The sequence below is a fragment of the Macrotis lagotis genome, chromosome 2 (assembly GCF_037893015.1).
Source record: "Macrotis lagotis isolate mMagLag1 chromosome 2, bilby.v1.9.chrom.fasta, whole genome shotgun sequence".
NCBI classification, from domain to species: Eukaryota; Metazoa; Chordata; class Mammalia; order Peramelemorphia; family Peramelidae; genus Macrotis; species Macrotis lagotis.
The window spans coordinates 60,645,502-60,660,314 of NC_133659.1; the positions used below are offsets into that span (position 1 = coordinate 60,645,502).

The 14,813-nt window shown below is 34.9% G+C and overlaps 1 protein-coding gene across 17 annotated transcripts in view; it reads left to right on the forward strand.

The window, feature by feature from the left end:
• The window catches only part of DCAF6 (DDB1 and CUL4 associated factor 6), a 167,328-nt gene extending 154,406 nt beyond the window's left edge, over window positions 1-12,922 (forward strand). For all 17 annotated transcript variants that reach the window (XM_074221923.1, XM_074221927.1, XM_074221928.1 and 14 more), the window contains 4 exons: window positions 1,475-1,631; window positions 2,284-2,372; window positions 3,470-3,575; window positions 9,221-12,922. In XM_074221923.1, the coding sequence (XP_074078024.1) occupies window positions 1,475-1,631; window positions 2,284-2,372; window positions 3,470-3,575; window positions 9,221-9,285 (417 nt within the window). In that variant the 3' untranslated portion in view covers window positions 9,286-12,922. The remainder of the gene's footprint in view (window positions 1-1,474; window positions 1,632-2,283; window positions 2,373-3,469; window positions 3,576-9,220) is intronic.
• Window positions 12,923-14,813: the final 1,891 nt, after the last annotated feature.

The following is a 14,813-nucleotide window of genomic DNA, read 5'->3' on the forward strand; positions in this document are numbered from 1 at the left end:
GTTTTGGGTTAAAAGTTTGTCATCCTTTTTATATTTAAACTGTAAAGATTGCCCTGGCTGGGGCAGGAAAGGGGAGCAGCAGAGTCAGGGAGAAGGGAGCTTTGTCGCTTAAGTTGGGGTGGTTATGGCTCTTCATGTGAAGCTCTGAGTACATCCCTTCATCTCCCCAATTGTGGCTTCCTCATATTTGAAAATGAGAAGGCTGAATCAGATGGCTTCCAGGGTCCCTTCTACCTCTACATCTCTGTGATCCTCAGCATGCATTCTATAGGTGTGAAATATTTCATTAAATAATTGTAATTCTATTTAACATTTTAAAATTCACAACATACTTCACTCATAGCAGTCTTAGGATATAGGTAATGAAGGTATTCAGATCCTTATTTTACCAGTAAAGGATCTAAAGTTCAGGAAGGTGATCAAATGACTTGCTTAAAGTCATACAACAAAATCTGAACTCATCTCACCCTCAAGTTTTTTCTTTTTTTTCTAGTACAACATACTGGCTCCCACAAAAATGTCTTTTTTTGCCCTAAGAAAATGTTTTCACATTTTTTTAATTTTAGCCTTTGTAATTTGAAAAAGTAAATAATACCCTTTGAATTATGAATAGAATGCAGAAATTTGCTCATAGTTGTTTTCTCTGAGCTGATTAAAAAGAAAAGAAAGTTGATAGCTTTTCCAATATTTTATATTTCTTTTATCTCATTTATTTTGTTCCCTTGGTTTTTTATTTCTCTTCCTTTCTATAATGATTATTGTTGTTTGGTCATACAGTTGTGTCTGACTCTTCATGAACCTGTGGACCATATATAAAGTGCCAGCACTGTTCATGGGTATTTCTTGGCAAAGACATTAGAGTGATATGCCATTTCCTTCTCTAGTGAATTAAAGTAAACAGAGGTTAACAGTGATTTTCCCAGGGTCAAAAAGCTAGTAAGTGTCTGACAACAAATTTGAATTCTGGTTTTACTGACTTCTAGGCCCAGGGCTCAGTCCACTGAACCATCTAGATTCTCATCTGCTAATGTTTGCTGCTTTTTGTCTACTGTTGTTCCATAAAACAAAAATATAAAAAAATGGCAGTCCATGCTTCTGTGTTTGAATAGTTCAAAAAATGATATGATCTAAAGGTAAATAAAAATGGAACTGTTGTTCTAAACCCTCTTCACATCACTTACTGGTCAATTCTTAGCTAAAGTGAGCCAATTGTAAATCTAGCAAAGATCTATATAAATTGTTTCCATACTGCTGAAAACCAAGAAGCCTACGTACTTCTCTCCCTGATTATCATCAGACTTCCGACTGCTGATAACTCCAGTGTTTCAAATAGGTAGGGCAAAATCTCAAACTGGTTTTTTTTTCTGAATCATTTTTTTTAAATTTGGAAATTAGCTTAAATGTTAGTCTCCTTGTTCTTGATATTATTGTTTTTGACAGCATATATAATTGATATATTTTTTTAAACCTACAGATAAAAGAAGCCAACTTCTGGGGTACTAATTTTGTAATGAGTGGCTCTGATTGTGGTCACATCTTCATCTGGGATCGCCATACTGCTGAGCACTTGATGCTTTTGGAAGCTGATAATCATGTCGTGAACTGCCTACAGCCACATCCATTCGACCCAAGTAAGATAGTTCTCTGCCAGAAAGACTAATTCATGAGTTTGAAGTGTTTCATAAGATACATGTCCCAAACATTCCTAAATGAAAATAATAATAATAAAATATTAACAATGATAACATTAACAAAACTCATTGCATTAGAGGTAACTCCAATTTATTTTACACAACAAATATCTGTAGCAAAAAATACAGAGAAACTGGCAGAAGAACTTAGTTTTATTTCATTTAATTACTAGGTTTAATGACTCCAGCAGGTTTCAAATGTTGGAGCTTTTAAGTACTCACCCAAATTGAACCTTTAAGACTTACTTCTGCCTTCACATATTTTCATGAACTTGAATGAGAAAGCAGTTGACCATCTTTTGCCTTTTATGTAAAATGCTTTCTGTTTTTAAGAATGAGTGATAGATGCATGGGAGTTGGGGGAGAGGAGGTTGGAAGGAAAGAAAATAAAATTAAATGGAAGGAGATAAAAATAAATACAATTTTTAAAAAATTTTAAAAAGGTAATTTAAACATGATCTTGAAATTAATAATTTCCGTTATAAACATCAGAAGATAATCATGTCATTAAAATGTATTAACATAATTTTCAAATATGTCATTAAAATCCATAATTTCTAAGTTTTACACTAAAATGTAAATTTATTTCTAGTTCTAGCCTCTTCTGGTATAGATTATGATATAAAGATCTGGTCACCACTGGAAGAATCCAAGATTTTCAACCGAAAACTGGCTGATGAAGTAAGACCATTAGTTTTTCTTTTTTCTTGAATAGGCTGAGTAGCACATTTATTAACTAGTAAAATGAAGCTAGTTAATTAATTATTTTAATGCAAATAGACATCTTTTGAGATGAAAAAAGAATTCAGGTAAAACTATAATAATAAAGATCAATAAAATCAAAACAGACTTCTTTAATAAATGTAATGTTGCTATATATTGTATGTAGTCATTTACTGAAATAAAGAATCATTAAAAAATCGTCTTATCTTTTAAGCCTTTGGAAATAAGCTGTTAACCTTTATAATTATTTGCATTTAATTTTTCTAGTATTTTTTTATTCTAAGTTTTTGTTTAAAATAAAGGAACCATAGTGAAAGAAAAACGTTTGAAGAATCTTCTCTCATGAAATAATCTCTTCTTTGTGATGCTTTCCTGTACAAAATGCTAGAACTGAGGTGCTGTACTTCACCAAGTTCACCTCTCCTTCCTCGTCTTTCTTGTCAGCTCCCTTTTCCTCCTCTTTGCTTTTTTCTGCCCTCTTCCTTGTCCTCTGTTCTGGGTTGGGTTTTTAAAAGCCTCCTCTGGTACTCAAGGCTTCCCGAAGAGGCTTGTGGATTAAAAATCCTCCTGCTCAGATCAGCAAGAGATTGAAGAGGATTGCCAGAGGTCTGTTCCTCTTTAGCCAGAATACATATGACGGGGCATTTCACTGTTGAAGAGATGGAAGGACTCACTCAGCTCAAGATAGTTTTAGGACCCAACTCTTGTAGTTTAACACTGGAACAGGACCCAGAGAGCACTTAGGACATGCTCTGGGGAATAAGCCACAAGAAGTAAGCCTTTAGAAGGCTGTGAGCAGCCCCAGGAATCTCATTTTGCTTTTGGCTTTCTGTGGTCCTTAAAGGAGCTTCTCCCCCCCACTAAGCCCTTTGGCATGAAGAAATCATTTTATTATAATCTAGGAGTTGCAGGCATTTTCTCTGTAAGCAATGAGCTTCAGTATGAATTATCATTATTATGGGTTTATTTTTCCAATTTCTTTAACAATTTTCAAAGTTCTCTTAATAGATTTTGGCTGTCATTCTGATCTCTTAAGCATTTCATTTGCCTTACAGGTTATAACTCGGAATGAATTAATGCTGGAGGAGACTAGAAACACTATTACTGTTCCAGCTTCTTTCATGTTACGAATGCTGGCCTCCTTGAATCATATCCGAGCTGGTAAGAGTCACAGAGGAGATCTCCCTGTCTTTACTGTCACCTTCATGAAACATTTTATTAGACCATGTTGTTCAAGACATAAAAGAGATCACACCTATTCTCTTCAGGTTTAGGGAGCTTTCATAAAGTCAAAAAAAAAAACCATAACATTCAAGTCTTCAGTTTTTTGTCCCTATAAAAACTACTCATGAGTGAAATTTCATTGAAATTTATTAAAAATGATAGAAAATGTATATTTGAAAGCTTTTACCAACTACTATTTCAAATGAACCAAACCTTTCAAATTTAAGGCACATTGTCTTAACTCTTTCAATGATGTACCACATTTGGTCAGATCCAGCTAACTTTATTAACATTGCTGAACCCACAGGAATTTACAGCATACCAAGCCACAGAGGAGAACAAGAGACCTCCTTTATTTAACCTACTTGTAAAAATTCAAGGTGATGAATTGTGAGGTTTGCAACCAAAAATATATGTTATGGGGTGGCTAGGTGGCGCAGTGGATAGAGCACTGGCCCTGGAATCAGGAGTACCCAAGTTCAAATTCGGCCTCAGACACTTAATAATTAGCTAGTTGTGTGACCTTGGGCAAGCCACTTAACCCCATTACCTTGCAAAAACCTAAAAAAAAAAATTGCAGGTGACATTCTATATCTGTAGCATTCTCCACTTCGGTTTTTTAAAAATTTTTTTAAATTTTCCTGATTGGGAAAAGAAAAGAAAACAAATTCCTTTTAGGAAATATGCATAATAAAAAAATTCATCAATAGCTATATACAAAAATATGTTGCAGTCATTTTCAAATCAATTTGAGATGACATTTTTGTGGTCATTTTTTATATTGATGACCTGATAGTGGAAAGGACACAAAATGTGTAGGAAATCTACCTTGATTTTTGAATCCAAGTTCTGCTTCTTATTCTTGTGTTATCTTAGAGATCTCATCTGTAAAATGAGCCTATGGACTAGATGTTCTCTTAGGTCTTCTTACAAGCTCTAAGTCAAATAATTCTGTAAAATAAACTTTATACATTGGGTATTGTCATGATACTGGATAAGTTGAATTGGTAATAGCCTCATTATTGTTTGAAATCATTGATTCATGGTTTAGAGTTAAGTTTGTTGTACTGATGAACAAAACAGCTTCACAGAGTGTGACATCTTTTCTCCCTACCCCATTTTCTCTTGTTTGGAATGAATAGATGAATAGTGTAATGCCTTCTTGATAAAAATGTTACTAAAGAATATGAAGATCACAGAAGAAATATTTGCAGGCATAATATTTTAGGGTCTAAAGTTGGACTCTGTAACAGGGAGCTGTTTTCTTAGTGGTCTTTCAATCCATCCATTTTTAAACTTTTTTTTTTGTTAAAGTTTCCTTTTCTTTCTTCCTTTCTCTTCCCTCTACTCACTGAAAAAAGAAATACAGATCTTCTCCCCCTACCTCTCACTGATCATATCCACCTACTTAAATAAAACATATTACCACTTTGATCTCTTCCAAAAATGTGGTTTTTAAAATTCTTTCTGTGAATCCATCATTCTCTGTCATGTAGGAGGCAGTTTTTTTTTAAGTTTTAATCCTCTGGAATCATAGTTGATCTCTTAATCTTGTTTTAGAAGATTCATTTTTATAATATTGATATCACAGTGTCATTCTAGCTCTGGTGTCTTGCTCTTTGCATTAGTCTTTCCCCCTCTTTTTTTTTAGTGTTTTTTTTTTTTAGGTTTTTTGGCAAGGCAAATGGGATTAAGTGGCTTGCCCAAGGCCACACAGCTAGGTAATTATTGTCTGAGACCGGATTTGAACCCAGGTACTCCTGATTCCAAGGCCAGTGCTTTATCCACTACGCCACCTAGCCACCCTTTCCCCTCATTTCTTAGAGCAATAATATTTTGATTGTAATTTATACATTTATATACCACAATTTGTTCATCCAGTTGATGTATGTCCCTTAGTTTTCCATTCTTTTGTATTCACCAAAAAAACTTTTATACACATAGGACCAGAGCCTTAGGTTTAGAACATAGTTTTTCTTTTCCTTGACAACTTAATAATCAAGCAACACATAGTTCAGTAGTTTGAACCAAAAAAAATCATATATTGGCATATTAAGTTCTCCTTACATAGACACTGGATAAATATCAACCGTAGAATCATGAGAAGAATGTTAAAGAAGTTCTCTGAAGCAATTCTCTCTTTCTCTAGATACCAACCTCCAGAAAAATAGATGACAGAAATATATGTTGTATGGATTAGACTAAAGTCACTAAGGTCACTTCCAGCTCTGAAATTCTGTGATTTTATAACTGAAATGTCCTCTCAAAGTGAGCTCTGAGGAACAGTGTGTAGAGTCAGATGGACCACCCCACAATGCAGGAAGAAGATATATGGGCCATCCATAGAGGAGCACCACTTCCATATTTAGTGGGCATAATTTTGGTACCCGAATCACACAAAGGACTGTAGGACTTGTTCACTAATTTTTATGTTAGGAATTGTGGACTGGCTGTTAGGAATTGCTTAAAAGACATGTAACATCCCACTCTTTTTTTTTTCCCATAAGTCCCCAAAACCCAGGAGAGAGTATATCTGGATATTCCCTGGGGAATTGATTTCTACTTGATTGGTCCACAGAGCCTGGTATCATGTTTATTTCAATAAATAATATGTATATGTAATGATTTACGAATAAATCATCACATTGTCACAATTGCTTTTAGTGTTCTAATTTCATGGTCCTCCTTTAATTTCCAAAGTATGAGGGTATTGAATTTCCCATTTAAAGGTAGATGTGATTTTTTTTCTTCTTGCTAATTGTCAGCTGGTAAGTTGCCAGTGCTTTTGAAGAGATTTGTGTTGATGTTTGGATAGCTCAGAAGAGTGGGGCATACATATTTTTTTTATCATTTCATTCCATGTGACATTATAAATGGCTTTCATAATAAACTAGGAAGCAGTGATGAATAATGAGGGTTCGGTTTGAAGAAAAAAAATCTAGTTCTCTTTTTCCTCCTTAACAGAAACATTTATGAAATGCTCGTTCATGTAACAGAAAGATTCTTATCTTCATTTATCACTCAGGAGATTGTCTTGGGATTTTCCAAAATCTCAAGCTCTGCGCCAAGCTTGTTACATTAAAGGAGTGAAGTTGCAAACTGCAGCCCCATTTTGTGTGAACACAGAGTCAGAGGATGGTCATAAGAGTTCAGATTTTCTGTAAAGCTCCTTAACTACATGTTTTACCCCCCTGGCCCCCCCACATTCCTTGTTTTATGAATGAGGAAGGTGAGGTCCAAGACATGAAGTGTCTTATCCATTGTTACAGAGAAAGTGTTCAAGATAGGACTTAAACCCAGGTCTTAGGATTCCTCACTCAGCAGTCTTCCTCCTGCTTCATGATGCCTCTTAACTAACCCTTAAAAGAACCCTTTGGTGTAGTGGGAAAAGCATTGGCATTGGGTCTTCAACCTCTCTGGGTGACTACAAAGCAAGCCATTTCATCTCTGGGCATCAGTTTCTTCATCATAAGGTTTGACTTAGATGCTCTCCAAGGTCCATTCTATATCTCAAATTCTCTTGTTTTGTGATGTCAGAAATCTCTCACAATATGTTCGGGAATCTTGGTAATGTATTTCATACCAACTCCTTTTTTGCTGAGTCTGACATAGCATAAGGTTCTTAAGAAACTAAAAATACAAACATTCTAGTCTTGCCTGAAAGGTCATCTCAGAAAACTAAAAACTACCTTCACACATGTATGTTTATAACCAATTATATATTATCCTTGCTATTGGAAAAGAAACAAAAACAAGGAAAATCCAAAAGTCAATTCTTACTCATCTGTAAAAAAAAAAATTACCTTGTCTCCCTTATGAAGTAATGAAAAAAGACTATAAGTTTTAAATTTCTCTTGAAATGGGAACTGTGATTACATATTTTTATGGGCATTGACAGAGCCCAGACTTAGTAGAACCCAGGGCATCAGACTTGCATATTCCCCATCAAATTGCAGGCTTTTATAAAAGAGGATTCTATTTGGTGTATGGGATTAGGGGGGGAGTCACTGTAAGACTGGAAGAGACAACAATGTAGATAAATAAAAAAAACAACAAAGAAGGACGTTCAAACAGACTCATTGTCCATGTCTGATAATCTGTGCTTCCTTCTGTTCTGGAATTCATCTGAAGCCTCTCTATTTAAAGTGAGGATGAGATTGCTCATTGCCTCCCTCCTCGCCCTGAGGTCTTCTGTCTTAGTGGTGGTCCTTGTTCGGCTTCCTTCGTGCTGCCTCAGTTCATCATTTCTTCTTATTTTGGTGATGGGGGGGCAGCATTAGTTTACTTGGGAAAATGGAAGGACAGAAAAAACTTAAGTTCAAGTATATCATGACTACACATTAAAGGTTTGAGGGGAATTGGGGAGGGGGATAAATGGCCAAGATTGACATCCAGGAGTCCTAATTTCTTGGACATAGGAGTAGTAACCATGACTTTTCACCTGTTTTGTACATTTATCTCTTATCCTGGTCTTGTTAGGATCAGCCTTCTTTCACCAATCAGGACATAGGCTCAAAAAAGGGAAAGTGACTTGCCTGAAATTCCAAATCATAGATTTAGAATATTGTTCTTTGCCCATAAAGCTGTTCAAAATAATGTTCCTAAGGCACAAAACTTTTTCTTATTTCCTTACTCAAAAAGTGTCAGTGAATAAATAGAAACTCCTTAAGCTGTCATCACAGTCTTATCATCTACTTTCCAAACTGCCTCCATGCTGTTCACCTCCACAAATTTTATATTCCAGTCAAACTGGCCTAAAGAGTGTTTCTGGAACTCAACTAAATGGCTCTTGCCTCCTTGATTTGGCATAACTATTATCCATATCTGGAATATGGATATTTCTTCTACTTTTTAAGAATCCTTCATTTCCTTTGAAGCTCAGCTCATTATAGATGGGGCTGATCCCCATGGTTGCTGGTGTCTCCTTCCCAAAATTACCGTGCATATATTTTTGTGTATCGTTATATGACAAGTTCTGTCTCCATAAGCTTCTTAATGACAGCTAACCATAGTTTGGCATATAGTTGGTGCTTAATAAATGCTTGTTGATTGACTGAAGCCATTCCCCAAAGAACTTGTTTAATGAGATCATTGGTATCATCATTTATTCTTTCTCCTTTTGATGCTGATTTTTTATAAGTAAATTCTATAAAATCTTTGCAACTGAAAGCTTCAAATATTGCAAGATTGTTTTATAGTAAATTCAAAGCTTTTTAGTATATATATATATATATATGAGAGAGAGAAAGTAATTAACACTTGGTACTTAATACATTCTATTCTGAGTTTTCAAATCCCTTTCCTCTTTAATCTGGGAAATTTTACTGAAAAATGGGGGTATCAGTCACCAGTGACTCTTTACAACTCCCCATTTATTGCTTGGTCACGAATAGCTTATGGAACTGATAGATTTGCATTATGCCAGTGATGTTCTAAGGAAATAGTATTGCAACTTCCTTTTTCTTCTCTTAGAGCAATCAGTTGAGTTTTATATAAGTTTTTAATGCAAGCTATTTCAAGTTGTTGACAGTTATAATGCTTGATATACATTCCCCTGTCTAATTCCATATTTATCATTGCAGACCGTTTAGAAGGTGACCGATCAGAAGGCTCCGGTCAGGAGAATGAAAATGAAGACGAAGAATAATCAGCTTTACTCAGCAAGCACTTAGATGTTCTGAAATTTGTATACAACATTTATTATATTTTTCCTTACAGAGCTTTAGCACAATATTAAGGGTTTTTTTTTATAACATAACATTTATTTGGAACGATTGTGTGCATGAATTTGGGAGAGTGTGCAAGAAAAATTAGCAAAATGTTTTTAAAACCTTTTGCCACTTATGAGGGGTGCTAGAAGACACAGAGTGCAATATTTTCCCTAACCTGCAGACGAGGGAGCTTGGATCAATGTTCAAAAATAATTTTCATTATAGTGAAAATATTGGTTCAAATAAATTTCTATACCTGCTATTTGCATGTTTGTTGCTTTCTAATTAAAGGAATTGGTTGTTTAAAAATGTTGAATTTGACTTTTTATATTCTGATTGGTATTTTCCTATATTATGTTTATCTTTTTTTATTTTGACAACACAGATGGGGAAAAAATAAATCTAAGGTCAAGATCTATTTTTTCTTCAGTGTGAGTAAAGTTTTAAAAAAAAAATCTTAAATTTCTATACCACAAACCTTCTGCCTCAGCTCAGGTAGTTGATGTTAGGTGATGAGTGGCACCTCATAAGGAAAGGACCTTCATAATTTAGACTTATTTCAGACATGAAAAACTGGGTTAGAAACTCTGGGAGATTCATTCACATTATTTGGAATTGGACAAAAACACAAATTCTAGTGATAAGATAAAAAACATTCAGTTGTAAATAGCTTTCACTTTAACAAATTTTTATCAAATCCTTATAATTTTTTCTTCACCACTTAAAGATTGCCATAAGATATTTTCACTTGATTGGTTCAATTTATATTCCCTTGCCTAGGTCTTATTACTGGTATTAAATACCTCATTTAAGATCATTTTTGCTTATTTTATTCCTCAAATAAGTTGTAAATTCTCCTGGAACAAGCTATCCAACCCTATGTCATCAACCAGCCAACTTTGGGCCAAACATTGAGATACAAAGAAAGGCAAAAGACAGACAGTCCCCACCTTCAAGGAGCTCCCCATCACAGTGGGAGAGACAACATGCAAATATGTGACTACATGCAAATGAGATGCCTACAGTATAAATTGGAGATAAAATAGAAGGAAGACCCTAATATGGGGGGGGGCAGTTTGTAGAAGATGTCATATGAGAGAACATTCCAGGCATGGGGAGATAATCAGTGAAAATGCATGAAGTTAAGAGATGTAGTGTAGTGTTTGAGGAACAGCAAAGAGGCCAATATCACTGGATCACGGAATATGTGGAGGGGTGTATAAAGATCAAAAAGACAGAAAAGGACTAGGCTGAGGAATATTTTTGAATCTATATAAGGATTTTATATTTGATTCTGGGGGTAACAAACAGCTGTTTCCTAGAGATTAATGATGGGGGGATGACATGGTTAGAACTTCACCTTAGGAAGACACCTTGATAGCTGAGAAGGACTCTAGTACAGAGAGACATGAGGTAGGAAGTCCCACCAGAAAATCTAGTTCAGGTATAAAATGATGATGGGAATTTACACAGATCTTTCAGAGACAACTGGCAGGACTAGGCAGCAGATTGAATGGGGAGTGTTAGGGAGAGTGTGAGATGTCCAGGCCTGGAAGATGGCCAGGATGACACCCAGTCTGGTGCCACAGCTTTGCCAACACCCAGCTCCAAATTTTAGCATTTGTCCTTTGCCCTCTTTTGATCTGGGGTTTCTGAATTGCCATTTAAGAGAAAGGTAGATAAAGGCATTATTTTTGTTTTCCTTTCTAAGTGTCTTGATGCTTTTTAAAACATCACTTGCAGTTGTTAGTGATTTCCAACAAGTACTCGTAAAACTATTCTTTATAATATGTACCATCCAAAAAAACACTAATACATTGATCTTCCTGAAAATATTAGCCTCATTCCATACCTATTAGCCACCAATCTGCATTCTGAAAGACAAGAAATATACTTACCATTAGTCGTGGCGTACATCAGAGTTGTGATGTCTTTAAGTGTTGTTTTCCTTTGCATAATTAAGATTGTCTTGTAAATTGCCTTTTTTGGTTCAACATTCATACAAATCTTCCAGAGTTTCTCTGAATTTTTCATATTTATCTCTTACGCTAAAATATCACATTAAGGACATTGTAATTTTTTTTCAGATTCCTTCATTTAATTCTCCACTTAAGCAGGGCCTCTTAAGTGAGATGGATTTAGCTTACATTGAATCAAAAAGGCTTGCAAAAATAAAACCAATTCAACCAAGATTAGAAGGAAAACAGGAAACGGGAAATTTTAAATCAATTGTCTCTGATAAAGGCTTCTGAAATCTGAATCAAATTTATATGTCATTCCCTAATTAATATATGGTCAAAGGGTAGTTTTTAGAAAAAAAAAGTTATAGCCATGAAAAATGCTTTAAATCAATATTGAAAGGGGCAGCTAGGTGGCGTAGTGGATAAAGCACCGGCCATGGAGTCCGGAATACCTGGGTTCAAATCCGGTCTCAGACACTTAATAATTACCTAGCTGTGTGGCCTTGGGCAAGCCACTTAACCCTGATTGCCTTGCAAAAACCTAAAAAAAAAAAATCAATATTGACAACTCAGGTATCTGATTAATGGGAAAGAAAAGGAAAATGAAAAGTTCCATAGAGATTGTGGAAAAATTGGGCCATTAATGCATTGTTGGTGGAGTAAGTGATCTGATCCAACTATTCTAGAGAGCAATTTGAGACTATCCAAAGAGCTATAAAACTGTATATACCATTTTTCCAAGCAATACCACTATCAGAATCTCTACCCCAACAGGGGAAAGGATCTATATGTTCAAAAACAGAGCAGCATTTGAATATATATATATACCACCTCTTTTTGTGGTGTTAAAGAATTAGAAGTTGAAGGGATGCCCACCCATCAATTAGGGAATGACTGAACAAATTGTTACATGATTGTGATGGAATACTATTGTGCTAAAGGAAATATGTAGAATCCTTTCAGAAAAATCTGGGAAAACATGAACTGATGCAAAGTGAAGTGAGCAGAACCAGAATAGTTTACACAATAACAATATTGCATGATAAACTGAATGGTTTGACTATTCTGATCAATACTGTGATCAAAGAGGATGTACTTATGGTAAAAAATTATATCCATCTCCAGAGAAAGAACTGATGGAGTCTGAGGACAAAATGAAGTATAATTTTTCTCGCCATATTTCTTTTTTTCCCCAGTTTGGCTAATATGGATATGTTTTTGCGTCATTTCACATACATAATTGATATCATATTTCTTGCATTTTCAAGGGTGAAGAGGGGTAGGAGGGAAAGAATTCAGAGCTAAATTTTTTTAAAAATTTTTTTAAGGTAGAAAAGATGCCTATTCTCACCTAGAAAGTTTATGAACCTGACTTTTTAAAAAAATATTTTCCCTATTATGTTTAAAGACAATTTTAACATTCGTTTTTATAAGATTTTGAGTTCCCTCCCCTCCTGCCCTTCCCCTTCCCAAAATGATAAGCAATTTGATAAATGTTATATTTGTGCAATTATGTAAAATATTTCCATGTAAGTTGTAAAATAAGAAGCAGACCAAAAGGAAAAAAAAAAACCCAAAAAAATAAAGTGAAAATAGTATGCTTTGATCTGCATTTGAAGTCTATCAATTCTTTATCTGGATGTGGATAACATTTTCCATCATGAGTCCTTTGTAATTGTCTTGGATCACTATTGCTTAGAGGATCTAAGTCATTCATAGTTGACCATCACACAATGCTGCCATTTACCATGTACAATATTTTCTTATGAATTTGACTTTTTAAAGAAGTCAGATCCTTGTTTCTGCTACACAATTTGGTACCCCAAAAGGTAAGAGATTAATTCACTTAATATATTATAATAATTTTAATATCAAATATATAATTTCTAAGAAATACACATCTCTGTTGCTAGTTTTGCAATTTGATAGTTGAAAAATTACCAAATTAAGACATCAAGCTGCCTCCCTGTTAGGGCTTTCAAAGAGAAATAGAAGCAGAAAATGCAGACAAATATCCAGAGATAATTGACAACAAACGACATTATGGATTTTTGGTTGGCACTGAAACCAAGCATTACATCTGCTGAATAAGAACTTTTGTAAGTTTACTTTTTCCAATCTGTGCATTACTGACTGGAGTAAAATTTCATTTGGACATGCTGAGTTTAAGATAGCTGTACAAAATGAGGATGGAATTAGATGTCCTAGATCTAACATTTTTTATCATGATCAACTCTAGATGATCTACTTTCAGACTCTATATACATATGCATATTATACACATCTACATAGTGTGTTTGTGTGTGTGTGTGTGTGTGTGTGTGTGTGTGTGTGTGTGTGTGTGTGTATGGCAAGCTTCTCCCTGGCAGTGATAAATTTCAGAGAATGCAAACTTATTTCAAGTGTCCTAAAGAAAAAGCATCTAATTAAATCTGCTATTTACACACCCACACACAGCAACTAAATACTTTCATTCAACTCTTTAAAACCCTTGACTTTGGAAAAGGATAAAAGTGATAGGGAGACACATAACCATGTTTATATGAAAAGCTTCTTGGTGGAATGAATAGAAACCCAACCATATGGATTTTGATATACATTCATTCTTAGGATCATGACAGAATCTCAGTCCCATCAAAAATGAATATTTGGGTTCAGATTCCACCTCTAACTCATTAGCTGTGACCCTGGGAAAGCCATCTATCAGTGGCACCTCCCTAAGTCTAGAAATTACAAAAGTGGTGTAGTAGAGGGAGTATCCTTTTAAGTAATTTTCTAGGTAAATTCCTATTAGTGAAATCGCAGCTTCAGCCCAAAACCAATATACAAACACAAGCACCTTAGCACAGTGATGGAGAGCCAGAAAGACTTACTTTCCATCCTGCTTCTGACATTTCTTGTGTGACCTGGGTAAGTCACTTAACCTCTGAGTACCACTCGAGCTTTTAATTGTGGAGTAGGTAATATGCTGTGGTTGAGGAAGTTCAATAAAATCACAGATTTGGACCAAAAAGCCTCATAGTTATACACATCTATAAATAAGTCTATAGATTATTTTACATCTATAAACTCACAAAATTATACTTATATTTAATATGTTTCTAGTTAATATATCTATTATCTACATATGTGTATGTATATATATATACACACACATATAGTTGTTCAGTTATTTCAGTCTCAGTCATATCAGACTCTTTGTGGCTCCATTTGGGGTTTTCCTGGCAAAGTTACTAGAGCGGTTTATCATTTCTTTCTCCAGCTCATTCTACAGATAGGAAATTAAGGCAAATAGTTAAGTGACTTGTCTGTCTGAGGACACATTTGAACTCAGGACTTCCTAATTCTAGGCCCTGTCCTCTCTCCATTGTGCCACCTAAATGCCTCCTATCTGTATGTATGTATGTATGCATATGCATACACTGTCAGTGCTTTCCATATTTATGTACACACTATAAACATGTGCTATCTGTTATATATGCTCACACATATTATATGTATGT